This window comes from Chroicocephalus ridibundus, chromosome Z, assembly GCF_963924245.1.
Source record: "Chroicocephalus ridibundus chromosome Z, bChrRid1.1, whole genome shotgun sequence".
NCBI classification, from domain to species: domain Eukaryota; kingdom Metazoa; phylum Chordata; class Aves; order Charadriiformes; family Laridae; genus Chroicocephalus; species Chroicocephalus ridibundus.
In genome coordinates, this window is record NC_086316.1 from 14,221,494 (window position 1) to 14,242,744 (window position 21,251).

Consider the following 21,251-nt stretch of genomic DNA (forward strand, 5'->3'; position numbering starts at 1 on the left):
TGATTTTTAAATATACTTAGTTTTTACAGTACACACCACAAAAGACTTCTACAAATGAGGGACAGCAGAAAGGAAAAGCAATACTTTCTGAAAGGCAAAATAAGAATTTTATATTTCTTTTGTCTCTTGTGTTCCACATACCACACACTCCCAAAGTTTAGAAGTATAATTGACAGTGTTATCACTGTTGACTTCTTTTTAATAGCTGACCCTTCAATTAAATGCTACAATTTCTTTTAAAAATGGATAAAAATCTGGGTTTTAAGAAGATGAAGATTAGCAAAGCATAAACAATCCTAATTCAACAGTGATCCCAACTCTACATGAGTATCATCAGAATAAAGCTACCATGAGAAATATAGGCATATGAGAAGAATATTTTATCAGGCTGTAGGTTTATATAGGAAAGTAATGTGAAGCTAGAAACGCAATCCAGTATAGGATGCCGTTTTAAACACTTTTTTTTTTATCACCATACATCAACATTAAAATTCCCCAATTCTGTATCTCAAAGTTGAGCTTTGGGGGTACATTATGGTTTTGAAAACATTAGTGATCTTATTTCTGACACTGGTCTGCTCTTTTTCCCTTTCTTTTCTGAGTTTTTCAAGGTTAAAAAGCAGAGTCTTTTATGCTAGTAAAATATCTGAAACAAACCTAGTCCTTAAATAACTAGGTTTGAATTCATAGGACGATTCAGTTGCAGCACTAAACAGAAAGTAAAATGTATTTTTCCCACCTGTTATAAAAATTATTTTGTTGCAAACATCTTTTGGAAACAGGCAGAGCAAAACAGTAGTGGAGCTATAATATAGATAGAGACACACCTGACCTACACCTATCTGAGCGTACTCTAAAATCAGAACCCTGAGAACATGAATGTAAAGATAGCTTTTCTGCACTTATGTCTAAGCTGACTTTTACCGACAAGATCGTATCTGGAAGCTGCACAGTCAAAATTGCAAGGTACAGTGTCACCTGAACATTGCAGTACTGTTTCCTGACCCAAACTGTGTATCTGTACGGTTCAGCTGGCATAAGCTTGGAATTTGCACACCAGTATCTACCACTGCCCTAGACATAGTCCAAGACAGTTTTTAATACAGTTTTGGTAAATAAAGTATCACTCCTTGTTCTTTACCAAGCCAGAAAGGAATACATGAATAGTATCACCCTTAACCATCCATAAGCATGAGGCTTACACACCAGCAAATTGCGTCAATTCAGCTTTGCCAGAGTCCCATATTGCTGCATAGTTTCTAAGATTTTGGCTTGAAAAGAGAAAAGCTACAGCAACATACAGAAAAAAAAAGAAAGAAACATACCAAAACTGTTTACCCTCTCCTCCCTCTCTTGTGAAACATCTGTCAAAATCAGGAGAGATAGATCCATTTTTGGTAATGTTTGAAATCGTCCATACCACATTGCTCTATGTTAGACTGATTGGTTTCTACAGATTGCTCTAAGGAATGAGATAGCTTGTTTAGACACCAAAACAGGAGTGTCAGTGAAGGTGAAAGGGGACTCTCAGGATCTAATAATAAAACAAAATATTATGCTAAAATAGCCACAAAATAAACATGCACTAAGGCCCAAACTTCACACAGGTAACAGTCTTTTAATATAACAACTTACATAGTGGCCACTAAATTTCTCTGCTAGCCTAATTATTTACATTTTTTCCATTGCTTTCATACTGGTACAATGCTACTGGGTGTAGCAGAGATTCTTCTTATTAACACAATGCAATGGAAATAAGTCAGTCTCCTTTTCTCTTTCTTTCTTTCTGTAAAGAAAACAATTTACTGCACAAAAAACCGGAGCTGCTTAGAACCGAAATTGCAATGGTTGTTTGCATTTATGCTTGAATACAGATTTTTTTTTGGCTGTTAGGTAGGACTGTGCAACTGCTCTAGATTAGTAAGCTGAAACAAGCATCTGCTTTAACACAATTCAGTGCAATGTTCTTTGTGATTCCCTTCTCTTTGGAGATGCATGACTGAAGTTTTGTTTTAATTTTAATTTTTAGTTTTTATTTTAACCTGATTTTTGTTATATTCCACTTATGCAGTAGAAAATTTTTGTTTCAAGCCACAGCTTGAAACAGCTCTGAGATGGTAATTAAGAGGAAACCCTGTTAGAAAGAATCAGTGATAAATGATTCTATAAACACCTGCAACTGAAATAAGCCTGGAAACTGTAAATAAACAAACTGATTTCAAAAGACTTACCTGTTTAATGCTTTTAAAAGTCCAATACTTCCTCTTTACCATACAAATCTTTTTGCCACTCAGTGAAGTCAAAATAGAGTACTTGATCATGATAATCCCAACCTGTCATGGACAACAGCATCTCTCATGGCACCACACTCAGAATGCTTGAAACAAACCTGGAAGACACAGACATTCTTACGTTTTTATTGAAATATACTCAACCTAGGACAAGGAAATACCAGCACTCTAATAAATGAATACATTATAAGGCGTGAGTACAAAGCCATAAGCAACACCTGGTAAACTTCAAGACCATTGTCTATGAAGCTTACATTCCAGAGAACCTGTTTTTGCTGAGTATATGCAACTCTGTTGTACTTACTGACCCATTAAAGCAGTCAGGATTAAAAACCAGTATTTATCTTTTTTAAAAATTGCAGCTTTTCATACATAGACCTGTTAAGTCTTCTTCCATATGAATTTCAAAAGGAAGATCATATTCTGAACCAAAGAGAATCTTATCTGAGAAAAGTCATGGAAAGGATTCAATAAAATTATAGTTAGTTGTTCCATGAGAACTTTGCTGAGTACCATTTCTTACAGCATCTTTAAAAGAAAATGTAACCTGTAAACGGATGTAGTGCAAACCCACACCAATCACATGCTCTTCTTTTTACTAAGAAAAGGTATGCATACAAGTAAAGTATTCCTGAGTGATGGCAGATGGAGTCGCCAAGCCATCATTTATCCATCATATCCATCATATTTGAGAAGTCGTAGCAGTCCAGTGAAGTCCACGCTGACTGGAATAGGGAAAACATAACCCCCATTTTTAAAAAGGGAAAAAAGGAAGACCCGGGGAACTACAGGCCGGTGAGCCTCACTTCTGTGCCTAGCAAAATCATGGAGCAGATACCCGTGGAAACTCTGCTAAAGCACATGGAAAATAAGGAGGTGATTGGTGACAGCCAACACGGCTTCACTAAGGACAAATCGTGCCTAGCAAATTTAGTGGCCTTCTATAACAGCATTACGGTGTTAGTGGATACGGCAAGAGCAACTGACATCATCTTTGGCATTCATCATTGAATAACAAGAAGGGCTTCTACAGGTATGTCAACCGGAAAAGGAAGGTTAAAGAAAGCATACCCTCCTGAGGACCAAGAATGGCAAACTTGTAACAACAGATGAGGAGAAGGCTGAGGTTCTCGACAACTTTTTTGCCTCTGTCTTCACTGCCAGCCTCTCTCCTCACGCCTCGCAAGTTGAAGGACTGCAAGACGGAGACCTGCGGGACAAAGTCCCTCTCACTGTAAGTGACAACAAGGTTTGTGACCACCTGAGGAACCTGAACATATACAAGGCTATGGGACCTGATGAGATGCACCTCAGAGGCCTGAGGGAATTGGCTGATGTAGTTGCCAAGCTACTCTCCATGATATTTGAAAAGTCATGGCAGTCAGGTGCAGCCCCTGGTGACTGGAAAAAGGGAAACATGACACCCATTTTTAAAAAGGGTAAAAAGGAGGACCCCGGGAACTACCAACCTGTCAGCCTCACCTCTGTGCCTGGGAAGAACATGGAACACATCATCCTAGAAGGTATGCTAAGGCATATGGAGGACAGGGAGGTGATTCGAGACAGCCAGCATGGCTTCACCAGCAGCAAGTTCTGCCTGACCAAGCTGGTGGTTTCTACAATAAAACACTGACTGTGTCAGTGGACAAGGGAAAAGCAATGGATATCATCTATCCGGACTTCTGCAAGGCCTTTGACATGGTCCCCCACAACATCCTTCTCTCTAAGTTGGAGAGATACGGATTTGATGGGCAGACTGTTTGGTGGATAAGGAACTGGCTGGTCGCATCCAGAGGGTAGTGGTCAATGACTCAACATCCAGATGGAGAGGGGTGACAAGTGGTGTCCCTCAGGGATCCGTACTGGGATTGGTGCTGTTCAACATCATCAGTGATATAGACAGTGGGATCAAGTGCACCCTCAGCAAGTTTGCCGATGACACCAAGCTGAGTGGTGCAGTTGACACGCCAGAGGGAGGGGATGTCATCCAGAGGGACCTGGATGAGCTAGAGAGGTGGGCCCAAGCAAACCTTATGAAGTTCAACAAGGCCAAGTTCAAGGTCCTGTACTTGGGTCAGGACAATTCTTATTATCAATACAGGCTGGGGGATGATGTGATAGAGAGCAGCCCTGTGCAAAAGGACTTGGGGGTACTGGTGGATGAAAAGCTGGACATGAGCCAACAATGTGCACTTGCAGCCCAGAAGGCCAATTGCATCCTCGGCCGCATCAAAAGAACTGTGTCCAGCAGATCCAGAGAGGTGATTCTCCCCCTCTACTCTGCTCTCGTGAGACCCCACATCGAGTACTGTATCCAGCTCTGGAACCCTCAGCACAAGAAGGACATGGACCTGTTGGAATGGGTCCAGATGAGGGCCACGAAGATGATCAAAGGGCTGGAGCACCTCTCCTCTGAAGACAGGCTGAGAGAGTTGGGGTTGTTCAGCCTGGAGAAGAGAAGGCTCCAGGGAGACCTTATAGCCACCTTCCAGTACCTGAAGGGGGCCTACAAGGGGCCCTATAGGGTGAGGGGCTGTTTGCAAGGGCATGTAGCAATAGGAGGAAGGGCAATGGCTTTAAACTAGAACAGGGTAGGTTTAGGTTAGACATTAGGAAGACGTTCTTTACAATGAGAGTGGTGAGACACTTGGAACAGGTTGTCCAGAAAGGTGGTGGAGGCCCCATCCCCGGAGACATTCAAGGCCAGGCCTGATGAGGCTCTGAGCAACCTGATCTAGTTGAAGATGTCCCTGCTTACTGCAGGGGTGTTGGACTAGATGACCTTTAAATGTCCCTTCCAATCCAACACATTCTATGATTCTGATTCACCTACCTGGACTTGTGCAGCGCATTTGACAATGTCCCACATGACATACTTGTCTCTAAATTGTCGATACATAGATTTGATAGGTGGACTACTTGGTGAATGAGGAATTGGCTGGATAGCAGCACTCAGAGTTGCAGTCATCGGCTTGATGTCCAAGGGGCAAACAGTGACAAGTGGCTTTCCTCAGCGGTTGATACTGGGACTGGTGTTGTTTGACATCTTTCTTGGCAACATGGACAGTGGGATTGAGGGCACCCTCAGCAAGTTTGATGATGACACCAAACTGTGGGGTGCAGTCAACATGCTGGAGGGAAGGGATGCCATCCAGAGGGATCTGGACAGGCTTGTGGTGGGCTCGTGTGAACTTCCTGAAATTCAACTGGGCCAAGTGCAAGGTCCTGCAGGTGGGTCAGGGAAATCACAGCAGAAATACAGGCTGGGCGGAGGATGGAATCAGAGCAGCCAGACCAAGCAGAGCAGGACTTGAGGGGCTGGTTGATGAGAAGCTCAACATGAGCTGGCAATGACTGCTTGCAGCACAGAAAGACAACCATATCCTGGGCTGCATCAAAAGAACCATGGCCAGCAGGTTGAGGAACATGATTCTCCCTTTCTAGTGCACTCTGGTGAGACCCCACCTGGAGTACTGCATCCAGCTCTGGGCCCCCCAAGTTAAGAAGGACATGGACCTGTTGGAGTGAGTCCAGAGGAGGGCCACAAAGATGATCAGAGGGCTGGAGAACCTCTCCTATGAGGACAGGCTGAGAGAGTTGGGTTGTTCAGCCTGGAGAAGAAAAGGCAACAGAGACCTTATAGCGGCCTCCCAGTACCTAAAAGGGTCTTATAGGAAAGAAAGTGAGGGACTCTTTACCAGGGAGTGTAGTGATAGGACAAGGGGTAACAGTTCTTAAGTGAAAGAGGGGAGATTTAGATTAACTATTAGGAAGAAATTCTTTACTTTGAGGGTGGCAAGACTTCGGAACAGGTTGCCCAGAGAAGCTGTGGATGCCCCATCCCTGGAAGTGTTCAAGGCCAGGCTGGATGGGGCTTTGAGCAGCCTGGTCTAGTGGGAGGTGTCCCTGCCGGTGGCAGGGGGCTTGGAAGTAGGTGATCTTTAACGTCCCTTCCAACTCTAACCATTCTATGATTCTATGATTCAGGTGGCATTTTTCAACATGGTTTTAATGAAGCCAGGGAAATTTACCATTTTATCTAGCACTCTCTTTCTGTATAGTTTTAAGGTTCCTTGAGAACATTTCCTACCATTTATAAATACCTATTAGCAACTCAAGTGAATACTTTTATTACAATCTCTAAATTTGTTTTTTTCAGGCTTTCAACTACAGTGCATAATGTCTTTCACAAAAAATATGATTAATTTAGGTGACCTGAATTTACTTAATAAAGATATTTTTCTCATCTTTGTTCTCTGTCACTGAAATCTTCAGGGCAGTGCACAGATATCATGGGGAATAACAGATGGCATCCAGGTCATGGCCAGGTCTTCCAGAAGATATGCTGATCTGAGCTTTCTTCAGGAGTCTGAATGTGTTATTTCAGTCCCTGTTGAAGTATAAAGAGTGACTGAGCACTACTCCTAAGCATCTCCAAAATATGGATGTTCCGTACCTTTCCCACTGACAGGAATGTCTCCTTCTCAAGTGTTGCATATGTTTTTTTAATGGGCAGCAGTAAAATGTGTGCACAGAGGTGAGTGCTCGTGCATATATATGTATGCAAGATAAAAACAAAATATTCTAACCAAATTCAGAAATATCCTAAGTAAAATATCAGTAGATTTCTTGTCTAACTTTGCAAAGTATTTCGCTACTGGGTTAACACACACTATGACTTCTCAGCAAATCAAATTTGTTAGACTGCAACAACTGAGCTAAAACCAGTGGGTCAAACAAGAAATTGCTATTCAATCTCCATCAGTCATTAGAATTTTTTCTAAAAGTTACACAAACAGAAGCTATTTCTAAAAAATGGACAAGATTGCTCTTAGTTCAGTTTTAAAGTGGGAGTTCAGTGCATCTGATGGTGGCCTGATGCACCACCATAAAAAACAAAGTTTCCAAGTGTACAAAATTTAGTGTATCTTCCATGACTTCAAATGTGAGAGCAACCATGTACAGAATTTTAGGAATGTACCTGACTAAATGATCAGGAATCACGGTTCTGATCTCTCATCATACACCAGGTCAGATGAATACAGGAAATGTGAAAGGTTAGTGGAATGTACTTTGAAAATCCACTGAATATGTTTCATTGAGATATTAATGGATCTTTTTCATCCAGTCCAGTGAATGCGAATCAGTCAGTGTTTGACATTTTGTTCTCCATGATCTGATGCAGAACTGAATTTTAGTTAGACAGAGGAAGGAACACACTAATACATTTCAGAGTAAATCTAGTACCAAACTCAAAATACATGCAGAAGGGTGCTTTTTCTTTGGTCGTGACTTCCATAGTGACATCTCTTATGGGGCAGCAGGGAAGTTTTCCCTAGAAATGCAATATCATAGACACATAAAGGAATCTAAACAATAAGTAAAGCTTTTATTAATATCTTCCAGAAAGATAATGGAAAAGTTTTATTCAATTGTTGTAAAATTCTCAGAATAAGTCAGGGTGTGTATGGCCAAATTTAAATACTCCAGATATTGCTCTAAATTTGCATAATAATTTTGCATTTTACAGTGCAAAGAGAGCAATCAGCTAAGATTTCAGATTTGGATGCATCAGAATTTGTATGACCAAATTGAACAACTTTGATCTTTAATGCAACTGAGAAAGACAGAAGGTAATAGGATCAAGAGGTAAACCGGCTGGATAAAGGTCAAGATCTCTAGAATTTACTAATAACATAGGCAGGGGGCATTCCTGAATCAGAATAAGGGAAACTGGGCTGAAAGGAAGGCAGAATATATGGATTTGGTTATTAAGATGAGAATTTATACCTTATCTTGAGTAACCACTTCTCTGAAGAAAAAGAAGATTCCTTAAAACTAGGACAATTTGTAGTAGAAAAAGCAGCAAGGAACAGTACCTAAGCCTTTGAGGTCTACTTGTCTCTAAATACCAATGATGGAAGAACAGGCAAAAGTCCTGAAAAGTGCTAACCCAAATCCACACAACTGCACTGACAAAGGGAGATCACCTGTTAGTTCACAATACCACAGAACAGGATGCCTCCTTCAGAATGTGCCAAAGCCTCCTTTCACCCTACCTGAGTCTGAAAGTGGAGAGGAGGATGAAACATAGGCCAGTGCTTTAAAAACAGTGTATGCTCACCTCCAGAAAGAGACAAAGAATCTGGAGAAAACTATGTACAAGGCAATCACTGGGCGAAAGGTGCCAACAGCATTTAAGGAGGAGAAGACAAACATCTGGCAATTGGTAGCTTTGCATGTTCTCCTATAAATAACTTATCTCTGAAGACAGAGTAGAAAAAAAAAAAAAGTGAAAAAAAAGTCTTTTTTGATAAGCTCCCCTGTTGTGCTGGTATTGACTGGGATAGAGTTAATTTTCTTTAGGGTAGCTACTATGGGGCTATGTTTTGGATTTGTACTGCAAACAGTGTTGATAATACAGGGATGTCTTAGTTATTGCTGAGCAGTGCTTACACAGAGACAAGGCCTTCCCTGCCACTCACACCGCCCCATCAGCAAACAGTCTAGGGGTGCACAGGAAGTTGGGAGGAGACATAGCCAGGACAGCTGACCCCAGCTGACCAAAGGGACATTCCATACCATATGACTTCATGCTCAGCAATATAAAGCTGGGGGAAGAAGAAGAAAGGCTGGACCATCAGAGTTACAGTGTTCATCTTCCCAAGTAACTATTATGGGTTGATGGACCCTTGCTCTCCTGGAGATGGCCTGCCCATAGGAAGTAGTGAATGAATGCCTTGCTTTGCTTTGCTTTGCTTGCTTTGAAAATGCATGGCTTTTGCTTTATGTATTGAACTGTCTTTATCTCAACCTACAAGTTTTCTCACTTTTACCCTTCCAATTCTCCCCCCATCTCACCGGGAGGGAGTGAGAGAGCGTCTGTGTGGTGCTTAGTTGCCAGCTGGGGTTAAACCGTGACACCTGTCAATCCTGTTTCATAGGCCAGATCCACCATGAAAATCATCAGATAGCAAGTACATAGCAACACAAAATTTAGCAGGAAAAAAAGAGAAGGTGAGGTCTGCAGAGAAATCTCATGTGGTGGGGAAGGAATATTGAGCAACGAAGACAAACAATGTGACAAGAATTCAACAAGCTTGTGGCCAGCAGGTTGAGGTAGGTGGTTCTGCCCCTCTACTCTGCTCTTGTGAGACCCCACCTGGAGTACTGCATCCAGCTCTGGAATCCTCAACACAAGAAGGACATGGACCTGTTGGAATGGGTCCAGCAGAGGCCCATGAAGATGATCAGAGGGCTGCAGCACCTCTCCTATGAGGACAGGCTGATGAGTTGAGGTTGTCCAGCCTGGGTAAAAGAAGGCTCTGAGGAGACCTTATAGACGCGTTCCAGTACCTGAAGGGGGCCTATAGGAAGGGTGGGGAGGGACCCTTTATCAGGGAGTGTAATGATAGGACATAGGGTAACAGTTTCAAACTGAAAGAGGGTAGATTTAAATTGGATATCAGGAAGAAATTCTTTACTGTAAGGGTAGTGAGGCACTGGCACAGATTGCCCAGGGAAGTTGTGGATGCCACATCCCTGGAAGTGTTCAAGGCCAGGCTGGATGGGGCTTTGAGCAGCCTGGTCTAGTGGGAGGTGTCCCTGCCCATGGCAGGGGGGTTGGAACTAGATGATCTTTAAGGTCCCTTCCAACCCAAAGCATTCTATGATTCTATGATTAAGATATATATAAAATAAATTTAATTAAGATTCAACACAAAGTGGAGGAGTGAGAACAAAAAATCAGCAAAGTATCTATGATGTCATTTATGCTCATAGTGTCTGGGGTTTCTAAGAAAACAACTGGCCAATCACGGGACATGAATTTTGTGCTGAAATCCCAGATGCTGAAAATAAGTTGATACAATGACTACTCAACACGGTATAATTTTCCAGAAAAGGAAAACCTCAACACTGATAATGTTCACTGCTTGCCAGTAATTTTTGTCTCAGTATCCATGCCAGAGCTTTTTATCAGGAACGCTCATAAACGAAATTTAGATTACTGTGAACAGTAAAATCAAATCAGTGAGTTGATTATTTAGAAATTATTTTGCTTGTCATCTTCTGAAGAGTTCTTGTAGCAGACCCATTTCTGTTCATTGTGTGTTTTTTCCTTACTTTTTGGGGAAAAAGATGATTGATTTTCAAGGATCATCTCCTCTTAGCTCAGGGATGGTCTGTTGCCACATGCAGAAGTCAAATAAATGTAGCAGGAGGCCTTGATAGATGAACTACTGACTAAAAGCAAACATATAAAGGAAGCACACAGGAGGTGGAAGCAGGGACATTGTCAGAGGGTTAGGATTAGGACAGCCAAAGCCCACCTGGAGTTGAATCTGTCAAGGTATGTAAAGGGCAACAAGAAGGCCTTCTATAAGTAGATCAGCAATAAATGGAAGACAAGGGAAAGTGTGAGCCTACCTCCAAATGGGGGAGGGGTGCACATGACAAAGGACACAGAAAAGCCTGACTTGGTGCCTTCTTTGCCTCATTCTTCATTGACAAGAAGAGCCTTCAGGAATTCCAAACTTCTGGGACCAGAGGGAATGTCTGGAGCAATGAAGAGTTCCCCTTGTTGTAGGGTGATCATGTTTGGGAACACCTAAAAAGGCTAGCCATATACATGTCCAAGGGGCCTGATAGGATGCTCCTGGGAGAGGTTCCTGAGCAGTAGGAGAATGTGTCATCCCTAGCTACAAGACGAGTCAGAAGGAGTATGTAGGGAACTACAGGCAGACGAAACAAATAATCCTGGAAATCCTTTCCAAAACGAAAAAGATAAGAAGTTGATTGGGAGCAGTCACCATAGATTTAGAATGATAGAATCATAGCACGTTTTGGGTTGGAAAGGACCTTAAAGATCACCTAGTTCCAAAACCACTGCGATGGGGCCCAGGATGTGGTTGGCCTTCTGTGCTGCAAGAGCACATTGCTGGCTCATGTTGAGCTTCTCATCAACCAACACCCCCAAGTCCTTCTTCTCAGGGCTGCTCTCAATTCGTCCTCCGCCCAGCCTGAATTTGTGCTTGGGATTGCCCCGACCCATGTGCAAGACCTTGCACTTGGCCTTGTTGAACTTCATGAGGACTCACACCATGCAAGTGTACCACTTTCACAGCCCCAATGCTCGCAGAAAGCATTTTATTTTTACTAACACTTCTTTTGTTCACTTCAGTAACTCAAGCACTTCACAGTCAGTGACCCACTGCAGTACTGTGCAAAAATACACAGTCAAACTGAGATGCTTCTGGCTCAGTAAGTCATTTACTGTACCAAGAAATCTGAGTGCAGCACTTGGAGTTGCAGAGGTGGTGGCCGGGTACAATCAGCACAGAACGACATCCTGCCCCTGCAGGAAATCCCACAAAAGTCTGTGGGCTCATCCTCTGCTGCTGGCAACTAACTTTCAAAGCCACCTTCAGATTTCCAAAGAAAGCTTCAAGTTTTCTATCACCTTACATTAGAGCACAGAGAGTGCACCAGGTTCTCAAGTTTTTAATCATATAAGCTTTGTGAATTTATTAGCAAGACACCAGACAGCATGAGAAAAGGAATTAGAGCATTCGCAATCCTTTTGCTATTTCTGTCACAAATGATCGTTACCTGCCAAGAGACTCAAAAGGGCTCAGCATTATCAGGTTACAGTAGCTCCTGTACTCTTAAATCAAAGGTTAAAGGCTTAAATCAAAATCATAGTGATAGGTGCTGTAAAAATGTTGGGGGGAAAAAAGTTGTGAAGGGGAATCTGTGCTTAGCAACACGATAGCATTCTACAATGAGACGATGAGCTTGGTGGATGAAGTGAGAGCAGTGGATGCTGTTTACCCCAACTTTAGTAAGGTTTTAATCACTGTTTTCTATAATATCCTCACGTACACACTGAGGAAGAATGGGTTAGATAAGTGCATACTGAGTGGACTGAAAATTGTCTCAACTGCTGACCTCGAAGGGTTGTGATCAATGGCCCAAAGTGCAGGAGGAGACCATTCACTAGTGGTTCACCTCAGGGATGGATACTTGGGTCAACACTGTTTCAACCATTTGTGAAAACCTGGACAATGGAAAGAGTGCACCATCAGTAATTTGAAGATGATACAAAAGGGGAAGGAACAGTTAATACATCAGATGGATGGCCTGCCATTTAGAGGGGCCTCAGTAGGCTGGAGTAATGGGTCAACAGGAACTTCATGAAGTTCAAAAAAGGGAAATGCAAACCCCTGAACCTGGAGAGGAATGACAGACACTTCCAGAGCCAATATATCGTGGAGGCTGACTGTCTGGAAAGCAGCTCTGCGGAGAAGAACCTGGAGTTCCTGGGACACAAGCTGATCATAAGCCAGCACAGTGCCCTTGCAGCAAAGAAGGGAGGTTGCATTAGGAGGGGTATTGCCTGCAGATTGAGGGAGCTGATCCTTCCCCTCTGCTCAGACCTGGTGAGACATACCTGGAGTGCTGGGCCCAGGTATGACCTCTCTGGTACAGGAGACACATGTACTTACTAGAGGAACTCCAGCACAGGGCCACAGATGATGGACTGGAGCATCACAGCATGGACTGTGCCAAGAAGGCACAGTGTGGTGAGTAGGACTAGAGAAGTAATCAATCCCCCGTACTCAGCACTGGTGAGGCCCCACCTCAAGTACTGGGTCCAGTTTTGGGCCCCTCACAAGAAAGACACTGAAGTGCTGGAGTGGGTCCAAAGAAGGGCAATGAAGCTGGTGAGGGGTCTGGAGAACAAGTCTTAGGAGAAGCAGCTGAGGGAGCTGGGGTTGTACAATCTGGAGAAAAGGAGGCTGAGGAGAGACCTTATCACTCTCTAGACCTACCTGAAAGGGGGTTGTAGAGAGGTCGGGGTCTGTCTCTTCTCCCAAGTAACATGTGATAGGACAAGAGGAAACAGCCTCAAGTTGCACCAGGGGAGGTTTACATTAGATATTAGAAAAAAGTTTTACACTGAAAGGGTTATTAAACATTGGAACAGGCTGCCCAGGGAAGTGGTGGAATCGTCATCCCTGGAGGTATTAAAAAGATGGGTAGACATAGTGCTTAATGATATGATTTAGGGATGGTTTTTGTCAGAGTTAGGTCGATGGTTGGACTAGATGATCTGAAAGATCCCTTCCAACCTAGACAATTCTATGATTCCGTGATATTCAGAACCTGACTGTACATGGTCCTAAGCAATCTACTTTAGCTCATCCTGCTTTTAGCAGGGGCATTGAGCTAGACTATCTCCAGAGATGCCTGCCATCCTCAAACATTCTGTGATTTTGTGAAATCCTATAAAATGTTGAAAGAATGAAAAAAATTCATCAACAGCTTTTGCTTACTTCATAGTACCTTAAGACATACCAGTGTAATCTGGTTTACAACAGCATATTGTTTTACAGCATTAGAAGAAAGCTTATTTTGTCTCTACTCTGCTAAGCCAGTGTTTTTGGTGCAATAATATTAGCTGTGACTTTTGAAGTCACAGGCATTCAGCAAAACTGGCATTTAAATAAAGAATCTTCGCAAGAACTTGCCACTACACCTAACCCCTCCCGAACCCTATTTAAGTAGACAGGTTTAATATTTAACATCAATTTCATTCTCTACTTATTCTTTTTTACCATTACTGCAGTCCAATTTTTGAAAGTGAACTGAGGTAATAACACTGGAGAACTAGTAAGGCTAAAATCTGGAGAATACTTTTAAGAGCACAGTCCCACGAAACAAATACCTAACAGTGTGCTACTTAACAGAAACTAGTAAAGCCAAACAAACAAAGCACTCACAACAAGCCTACACCTTCTGTTGGGTTTCCACCATTGTGAAAACAGAATCCATAAATGAAGGGGTTATGTTTTGCAATGGTTTTGTTCAGGTGTGTGCGACTGAAGCAGAACCCAATTTCCACATATTGAGAGACTCTATGATATTACTGGTGACAGCAGCCTGCCCTGTCTCTGCTCCTTGCGAGCTTAGGCTCTGTGATGGCCTGAAATCCTGCTCAGGTTTGAGAATTACACTGCTAATTGCAGCATTAGCATTTTGACAGTCTTGTTTTGCAACATTATCACTATGCCTAGGTCTCAAAGAAGAAAGAAATGAGGCATGTGAGGAACTGCTCTTTGACTGGTTCTGTATAATCTGTGGGGTGATACTCATTGCCCCCTCTGTTATTTATCATATTTTTTTCAGTAGTCTTAATGGAAAAAGAGGACAGCAGAAGAGGAGCTTCTTGCTGTACCACACCATATAAACTGACCCAACGGTTTAACATTTAAATCACGAGCACAGGCAAAGGATGGGAAAAAGCTATCGGAGAGAAAACTATACTGATGCAATGAATGCAATATCAGTTCTGATGACTTGTTTTAAATGTTGGTACTGGATTTTCAGTCCTTTCAGTGGGTTTTTGACAGAGGTGATTCCAGAGGTAGCAACAAAACAAAGAAGAAAGCAAGAGAGAAGGTGCTGGAACAGAGAGTGGGAACTTTCAGAAAATAAAGTAGTGTGATGGTGCCATCTGAATCTCTCCTTATAGGTTTAGGAGACTTTTTGAAGTTGTGATGAAGGGTGAAAAAAAATTCGATGTTGAACTGATACATATTTAGGAATGGTTATACTATATATGTGCTCACAGATCAGTTTCTAACACCAAATGCAAAGGCTACAGACTACAAATATCAACTGCTTTAGGACCATCATTTGCATTTACAGTGCTGGTTATTGGTTTGGAAGACTGATACCAGCTAACTGTTGCATGGCAGAATATGCATCCCTGACAGTAACATGGTTATTCCTTTCCCACGACCTGTTTGACTTCTGTCCTCTCTGACCTGCCAATAAAACATGTTAATCAAATCCAAAACCAAAAGGATCGAATCCATGTAGGATTGTCACCTACTAAGAACTGGCTCGAAACCATTGAAATCACATATCTAGCAGTTATCAGAAGTTAATCTGAAGGTAAGAGTAGCATGCCAACTAGTTGGAATTAATTGGAATCATACAATCATCGAATGTGTTGGGTTGGAAGGGACCTTTAAAGTTCATCTAGTCCAACACGCCTGCAGTGAGCAGGGACATCTTCAACTAGATCAGATTGCTCAGATTGTTAGGTAACAACACTGGGGACGGGAACTTTTCTTTTCCAGCTAGCACCGCTGCAAGAAAAGTGTTACGACTGTGTGACTTAGCTGTTTTTACTGCTGATTGGTTCACTGCCTGTTGGTGGAATGGAATCTGACGTTTTTACAGTGTCTGATGTGGGGTTCATCAGAGCAGCTGTCAATTGCTCTGAGCAGCAGCAGCAACTCCAGTGGGTCATGAATGAAACGTATTACACATATGTATGCAAATATTTTGCTTCGTGTAACAGCTGTGACACATCCCAGTCCCGCTGGAGCTACTGCATGAACAGAAATTCTGAACATGGACATTTGTTATTTCTGATGATGATGGGTCTACCAGAAGACACTTGGAAACATACATATAAAAAACGTGGGAGACCTTTGCCAAAAGATCAAGCATGGGCTGGGGAGGGCAGGGATTCTTCAAAAGTCTTTCCAGGCTTTGGTAAATGTAAATATGCGAGCAAGCATACCTGCAGGACAGCAGGGCAATATAACAAACACCAAAGAATTCACTGATTAGTTCTCCAGATGCATGCATGTGTGCTCTCTAACCTCTGTAGCCTCTCACTCACAGTGCACAAGAAACCACAAACATGAATGAAGAGCACCAGCAACCATAAAATCAAACACTAAAAATGGAGGGGATATTTTTGGATTAAAAAAATCCTGCATTTTTGTTTGCTATCTAATTCATGATTCTCTAAAATTCCTTTTCTTCTTTTTTTTTTTCCCTTTTTCTTTTCCTCTCCATAGTCTTGGATCTAGAGCCTCATTTTATATAAAATGAAAAGCTGAAGTTCCATAATAATGAGTTGCAGGAACTCGAGCTTTGATACACATTCTGTCAAAACTAAGGTTCAATAAAGGAAGACTTAATAAAATCACGCAGAGATTGCACTACATTTTTCTTCTTCAGATTTCATGATTTAAGAGTGGAAGGCACAAAACAGAACAAAACTTATCACTCAATGAATCAGTTAAACCTGTTCCATTTAACAACGGTGAGATATATGACCTGTGATCAACTTGCCACGGTCAATCAAAAGAACACAATACACATCCCAGCTCTTCCATGTAGAAAAAAAGCCCTAATATTTGTAAACATAAGAATAACACCATTTCATTTTTAACTTTCTTGCAACATAGCTGCAAACAGTAATATAAGACATACTCAGATCAAGTTGTTTTACTAGGGAAAGTATAAATAACATACCTTAAGACTTAGTGGTCCAAGTCCTGGAGACAATCACTGCACCTTTGGAAATAAAATTCACCTGTTAAAACTTTTGCAACTAATTTAGTTTAGGATAAAAATTCCTATTATCTGAAATCTTTTATTCATCACAGTTTGCAAGCTTCCTTAGTACCAAGCAGCATGCTCCTTTCTGACTTCCTTCAAGCTATCTTCAAGAGGTGAGTGTAATTTCTTCAGTCCCTCAGTCCTCTTTTGAGGTTTCCGAGGAGAAGGTCCACTGTAATATACAGTCCTGCATACTCCAACCTCCAAACCCGGATTTCAGCTCATTTTGTATTACAAAGCCTAGCAAGAAATCTTTCTAAAGCAACTATTTTATGAAGCGAGCTTCAACAATATTTTGTACTCCCTCTGCAGCACTGGTTACTGCAGCAGCAGTTAACCAACAAACTGTTAAAAAATAAATACCAATCTTACAGATGACAGAAAATAACATACCTAGCACCAACCTCTTACTCAGCTTTTTTGGAATGAAGGGGAATATAACGACCGGACTTCTCCTTGTTTACCAATGGTGGTGTCAGCACATTGGACAAAGCATTATAGGCAGAGCACTGGGAACAGTTTATTTTGCACAGGAACACCATGATAACTCTTTTCTCATTCTAATTTCTGTTATTTGCACGTACTATGTGAATGACATCAGACTTTCTCATACTCGTTTTTGGAAGAATCTCTAGAGCAGATCCTTTGCTCCTCTACATTTGGAATTATTTCAGAAAAGTGATAGCAATTTATAGTGTTTGAGGATCTTGCACCTTGAGTTCAAGACATCAGAGCCCTCTTGACAAACAGGCAATTCTGGTATTCTGAGAGACTAAGAAGATGCTTACTCCTTTGGTAACCTGTCCTTGCTATCCCTTGTTCACATTTACATATACATTTATAAATATATACATATATTTATACATATATACACAGACCTATATATGTATGTCATGGACATATATTTTTTTAAATACTGCCTGAAAATTTTTGTTTATTCCCCACCCCTTTGAAAATATCTTAATTCATGATACTTTGGACTCTCTACATCCAGTTTTCTGGACGTATGAAATTACCTGCCACCCTTGAAATATGAGAGCACTATAGTCCAAACACTGTCTGCTATTCTACTACAGAGCTTGCCTTATTAAAATATAAATAGTACAACCATCTTATTCACCTTAATTTTACAGGTTTAACTGCTTTATAGCAAAATACACAGCTTACAGGGATCATCCAAGATATTTCTTTTACGTTCATGTCATTAAATGATCTTTGTAGGAACCATCACAGTGGCGTACGAATCAAAGCAATCTTGTCTCAATAGCTGTTGCTTTATTGGCTAGCACAAAAAATGTGTATTTCCCCACCTTCAACAACATGACTTGCAACTCCCTTGTAAGGGCACAAAAGGCAATCTGAAAAGCATGCACACTGAATCTGGCCAGATATAGGAGGTTTGCAGATTTGCACCGTGTGTGACTCAAGATTAATCTTCTGTAAAATTCCAGATCCTACAATATGTCATTCACAAATCTGAAATCTTCAATTTATTAGATTACCCGGATACTCACAAAGCTAATCTCAAAGAGAACATGTTCCCTAGGTAGCTAACTCAAAAATAAATCATATATTTTTGTCTTAATAAAATGCTTACTAGAGATAAGTTCTGTTTTCGTGTAGCAAAATTACATTTTCTCCTTAAGTGTATACTTGTGTGTACAGATCAACGCAACAACATTTATTTCATTTTAAAGACACTGCAACTTCTGACAAACATTTTCAGGGTCATTATCCTGCACATAAGAAGGTAAGTTTAGACAAATATTTTTGCAGAAAAATCTTTCAACATTCTAGAAGTGATATTTAGAAAAAAAAAACAACAAACAAAAAACCAAACCAAAAAACCCCCCATAACTAAAATTTGCTGATTTGCATTAATCAGCTTGAAAGTATACCTGAAACAAATGCATTAATGTCCGGGAAGTATACGTTCCTTCTAAGTGGAATGACTTGGGAAAACATGCTGACAGTTGTGACAAAAGTAAGAAAAATGCCCTCCTGGAAGTAAGGACAGCTATGAAAGTTGGAAAGTATTTGTAGAATATAATTTTTTAGCTGTAATTCATACTTAATAGTATACATATGTTTCTAACTGTTACCTCCTAAACAGAGAACTCAGTGAGTTGTCAAACTCCTTCCAGTACTGCTGTACATGTTTCAGATTTCTTATTTTCAGTCTATATTCCCAAACAAATCTTTTATCAACTCTTTTGCTGATGTTTTTTCAAAACACACCACAACTCATAATTCATGATATTATCTACAAAATGCTTTCCAAGCATTCTGAACTAACACTGTAATAGGTGGTTTAGATGATGTAGCACCTAATGCTAAACAAATGCTAGTTTTGTTTGTATCCAGCTGAAGTCAATGGAGATAAAGATTATGAGGGACCTCACAACTCCTCATCCTTAAACTCCTGCCACCTTGTTTTTGATAATAACGGATTTATGTTTGACACAACCACATTGAATTCAGGGCTATCATCTCCAATAATCACTGATGTGAAAGTAGCTGACACCCTTCAGTGATGACTACGTTACATTTCACTGCCACATCGCTTATTAAAATTTGCATATATTCTGAAATATTTATTTGAATTTAAAAAAAACAACAAACTTTCATGTACTTGAAAGAACAATCTCATAATAGACCAACATACTTCATGAACCTAGTCAATTTATTTCATCCCAAGAATTAATTAATTCACGCTTTGGCACAGGTTATTCAAATGCAAAAATATAAATCCTGATTTGCAAAACCAATAGACAGACACAAGTATCCAGAAATCAGGTGGTGCAATGTTCAGGAGGATCAGGAGGATGCACCTCAAGGTGCAACGTTCATAGATTGTCACTGGATTTTCCTCTGCCTGCTAATAATGACCAAACACCTCCTTGAAACAAAATTATGCCAATGATGGCATAACGAGACAGATTAGTGTCAGTGTCAGAACAAAAGGCACAAAATCAGCTTTGCTGACTAATAATGCATCCAAACTATGGCTGTTCAGTCAGTTAAAGGATTTCCACACCTCATCTGTCTGAAAAGAAGACAGTAGATGAAAGCTTGGCTCGAAGTCCTGGGTTTTGAAAGTTTCTACCCAAATGATTCAATGTCTTCAAATAAATGAGATATGAGGGGGAATTAATAAAGCTTGTTATTTGGCCCCTGGTAGAAAGTTCTGTCAAGTTCTGCCAGGTTACAGTTCTAGTGTTCCTATGCTTTGAAGAAGACTTCATATCTGCTGAAAGAGCAGCCTTTTTGCCACAAAACTTCTATTTTGCTGACGCTCTGAAAATCCAGCAAATGTGGTCAAGTTACAAGAGTTGTGTGTACACCCAGAAGAGTGAAGGGGAAATTCAGATTGTAGCTGCTCAGCATTGGTAATTTGGGACCAAGGAATGGTCTGGCATGGAAAGCAAGAAGGTCCAACAGCAGAAGGGTTTGCACTGGCTGGATGCAGGAATGCCGGAGCCAGAAGGACTCTCGGTAAGGGAGGGAAGTTTCCCTCGGTGATGAGACAAGAAACGCTGCAGTGTTCCATGTGGCAATCCGTCGGTTGTGGGAGGCGAGTGCTCCGGGGGATGAGGAGGCAGAGCCAAGCCAGGGGATGGACCCCAATCCGGCCGAGGTGCCCCGTGCTGACGCTCATGGGGTTGGTGCCCGTGCAAGTGCACGTGAGGAATCGGCTCGAGTGGCACCTTTGCAGACTCCCTGTGGAACTGCTTATGGGGGTGCGACTCTGTCCAATGCATTGTGTGTTAGAGCTTTTATATTTAAATGCAAATATGTTTAATTTACCTCAAGGGATACAACAGAAATTCCCCAACAAGAGACTTGGAAGTTATCGGTTAAGAAAAACATAGATTCTGTCTGCAGAATTGACTGGGTGATAAACGTGAGATTTCCACACAGAAGATGGGTTTATCTCACCCACAGTTAGAACACAGAACTATTTTTTCTTTGATGATGCATGTCTTGGCAGTTTCAGGCAAACTCTAGGTCTCTGCTGGGATGTTCTGTGAATATTTATAACACATTTTGGATTGGAATGCCTCATAGAAGAAGAAAATACAATGTGTACTGAGGTATGTACATAGAATGTATCCTATTTTATGTACCAGCAGAATAACAAGAATTTATTTTAACATAATCTATAGCCCCTGCTTTCTACACTGAAAACAATGGACAATCACCCAGTCTAAGAGAGTCAGCTGAGTGATCTATAAAAATAAATTTCCTTAACTGAAAACAATTAGGAATGTAATAATGAAGGCGCAGTTCTCACAATAACTAAGGGATAATTACCAAGCTTGTTTTGTGACTGATGAACAAAGACTTTGAAAGGAAATTTAATCACCGATTTTTATCATATAGTTAGATGCCAAATGAGATCACATAATTACAGATGAATTAATTTCTATCCTCATTTTATATATAATCATGTTTTGCATGCTGATTACAAAAGCAAGAAAAAACAGAATCTTGGTGTTTATTTCATGGAATAACAGTGAGGATTCACTTTTA

At 41.1% G+C, this 21,251-nt stretch overlaps 1 protein-coding gene across 1 annotated transcript in view; it reads right to left on the minus strand.

Annotated features, from left to right (window-relative positions):
* The window catches only part of LINGO2 (leucine rich repeat and Ig domain containing 2), a 546,343-nt gene that overhangs the window by 169,321 nt on the left and 355,771 nt on the right, over positions 1-21,251 (minus strand). The window contains exons 4-5 of the mRNA XM_063320456.1: positions 16,632-16,673; positions 2,232-2,389 (exon numbers count right to left, since the gene is read on the minus strand). Coding sequence (XP_063176526.1) covers positions 2,232-2,321 — 90 coding nt within the window. The 5' untranslated portion in view covers positions 2,322-2,389; positions 16,632-16,673. The remainder of the gene's footprint in view (positions 1-2,231; positions 2,390-16,631; positions 16,674-21,251) is intronic.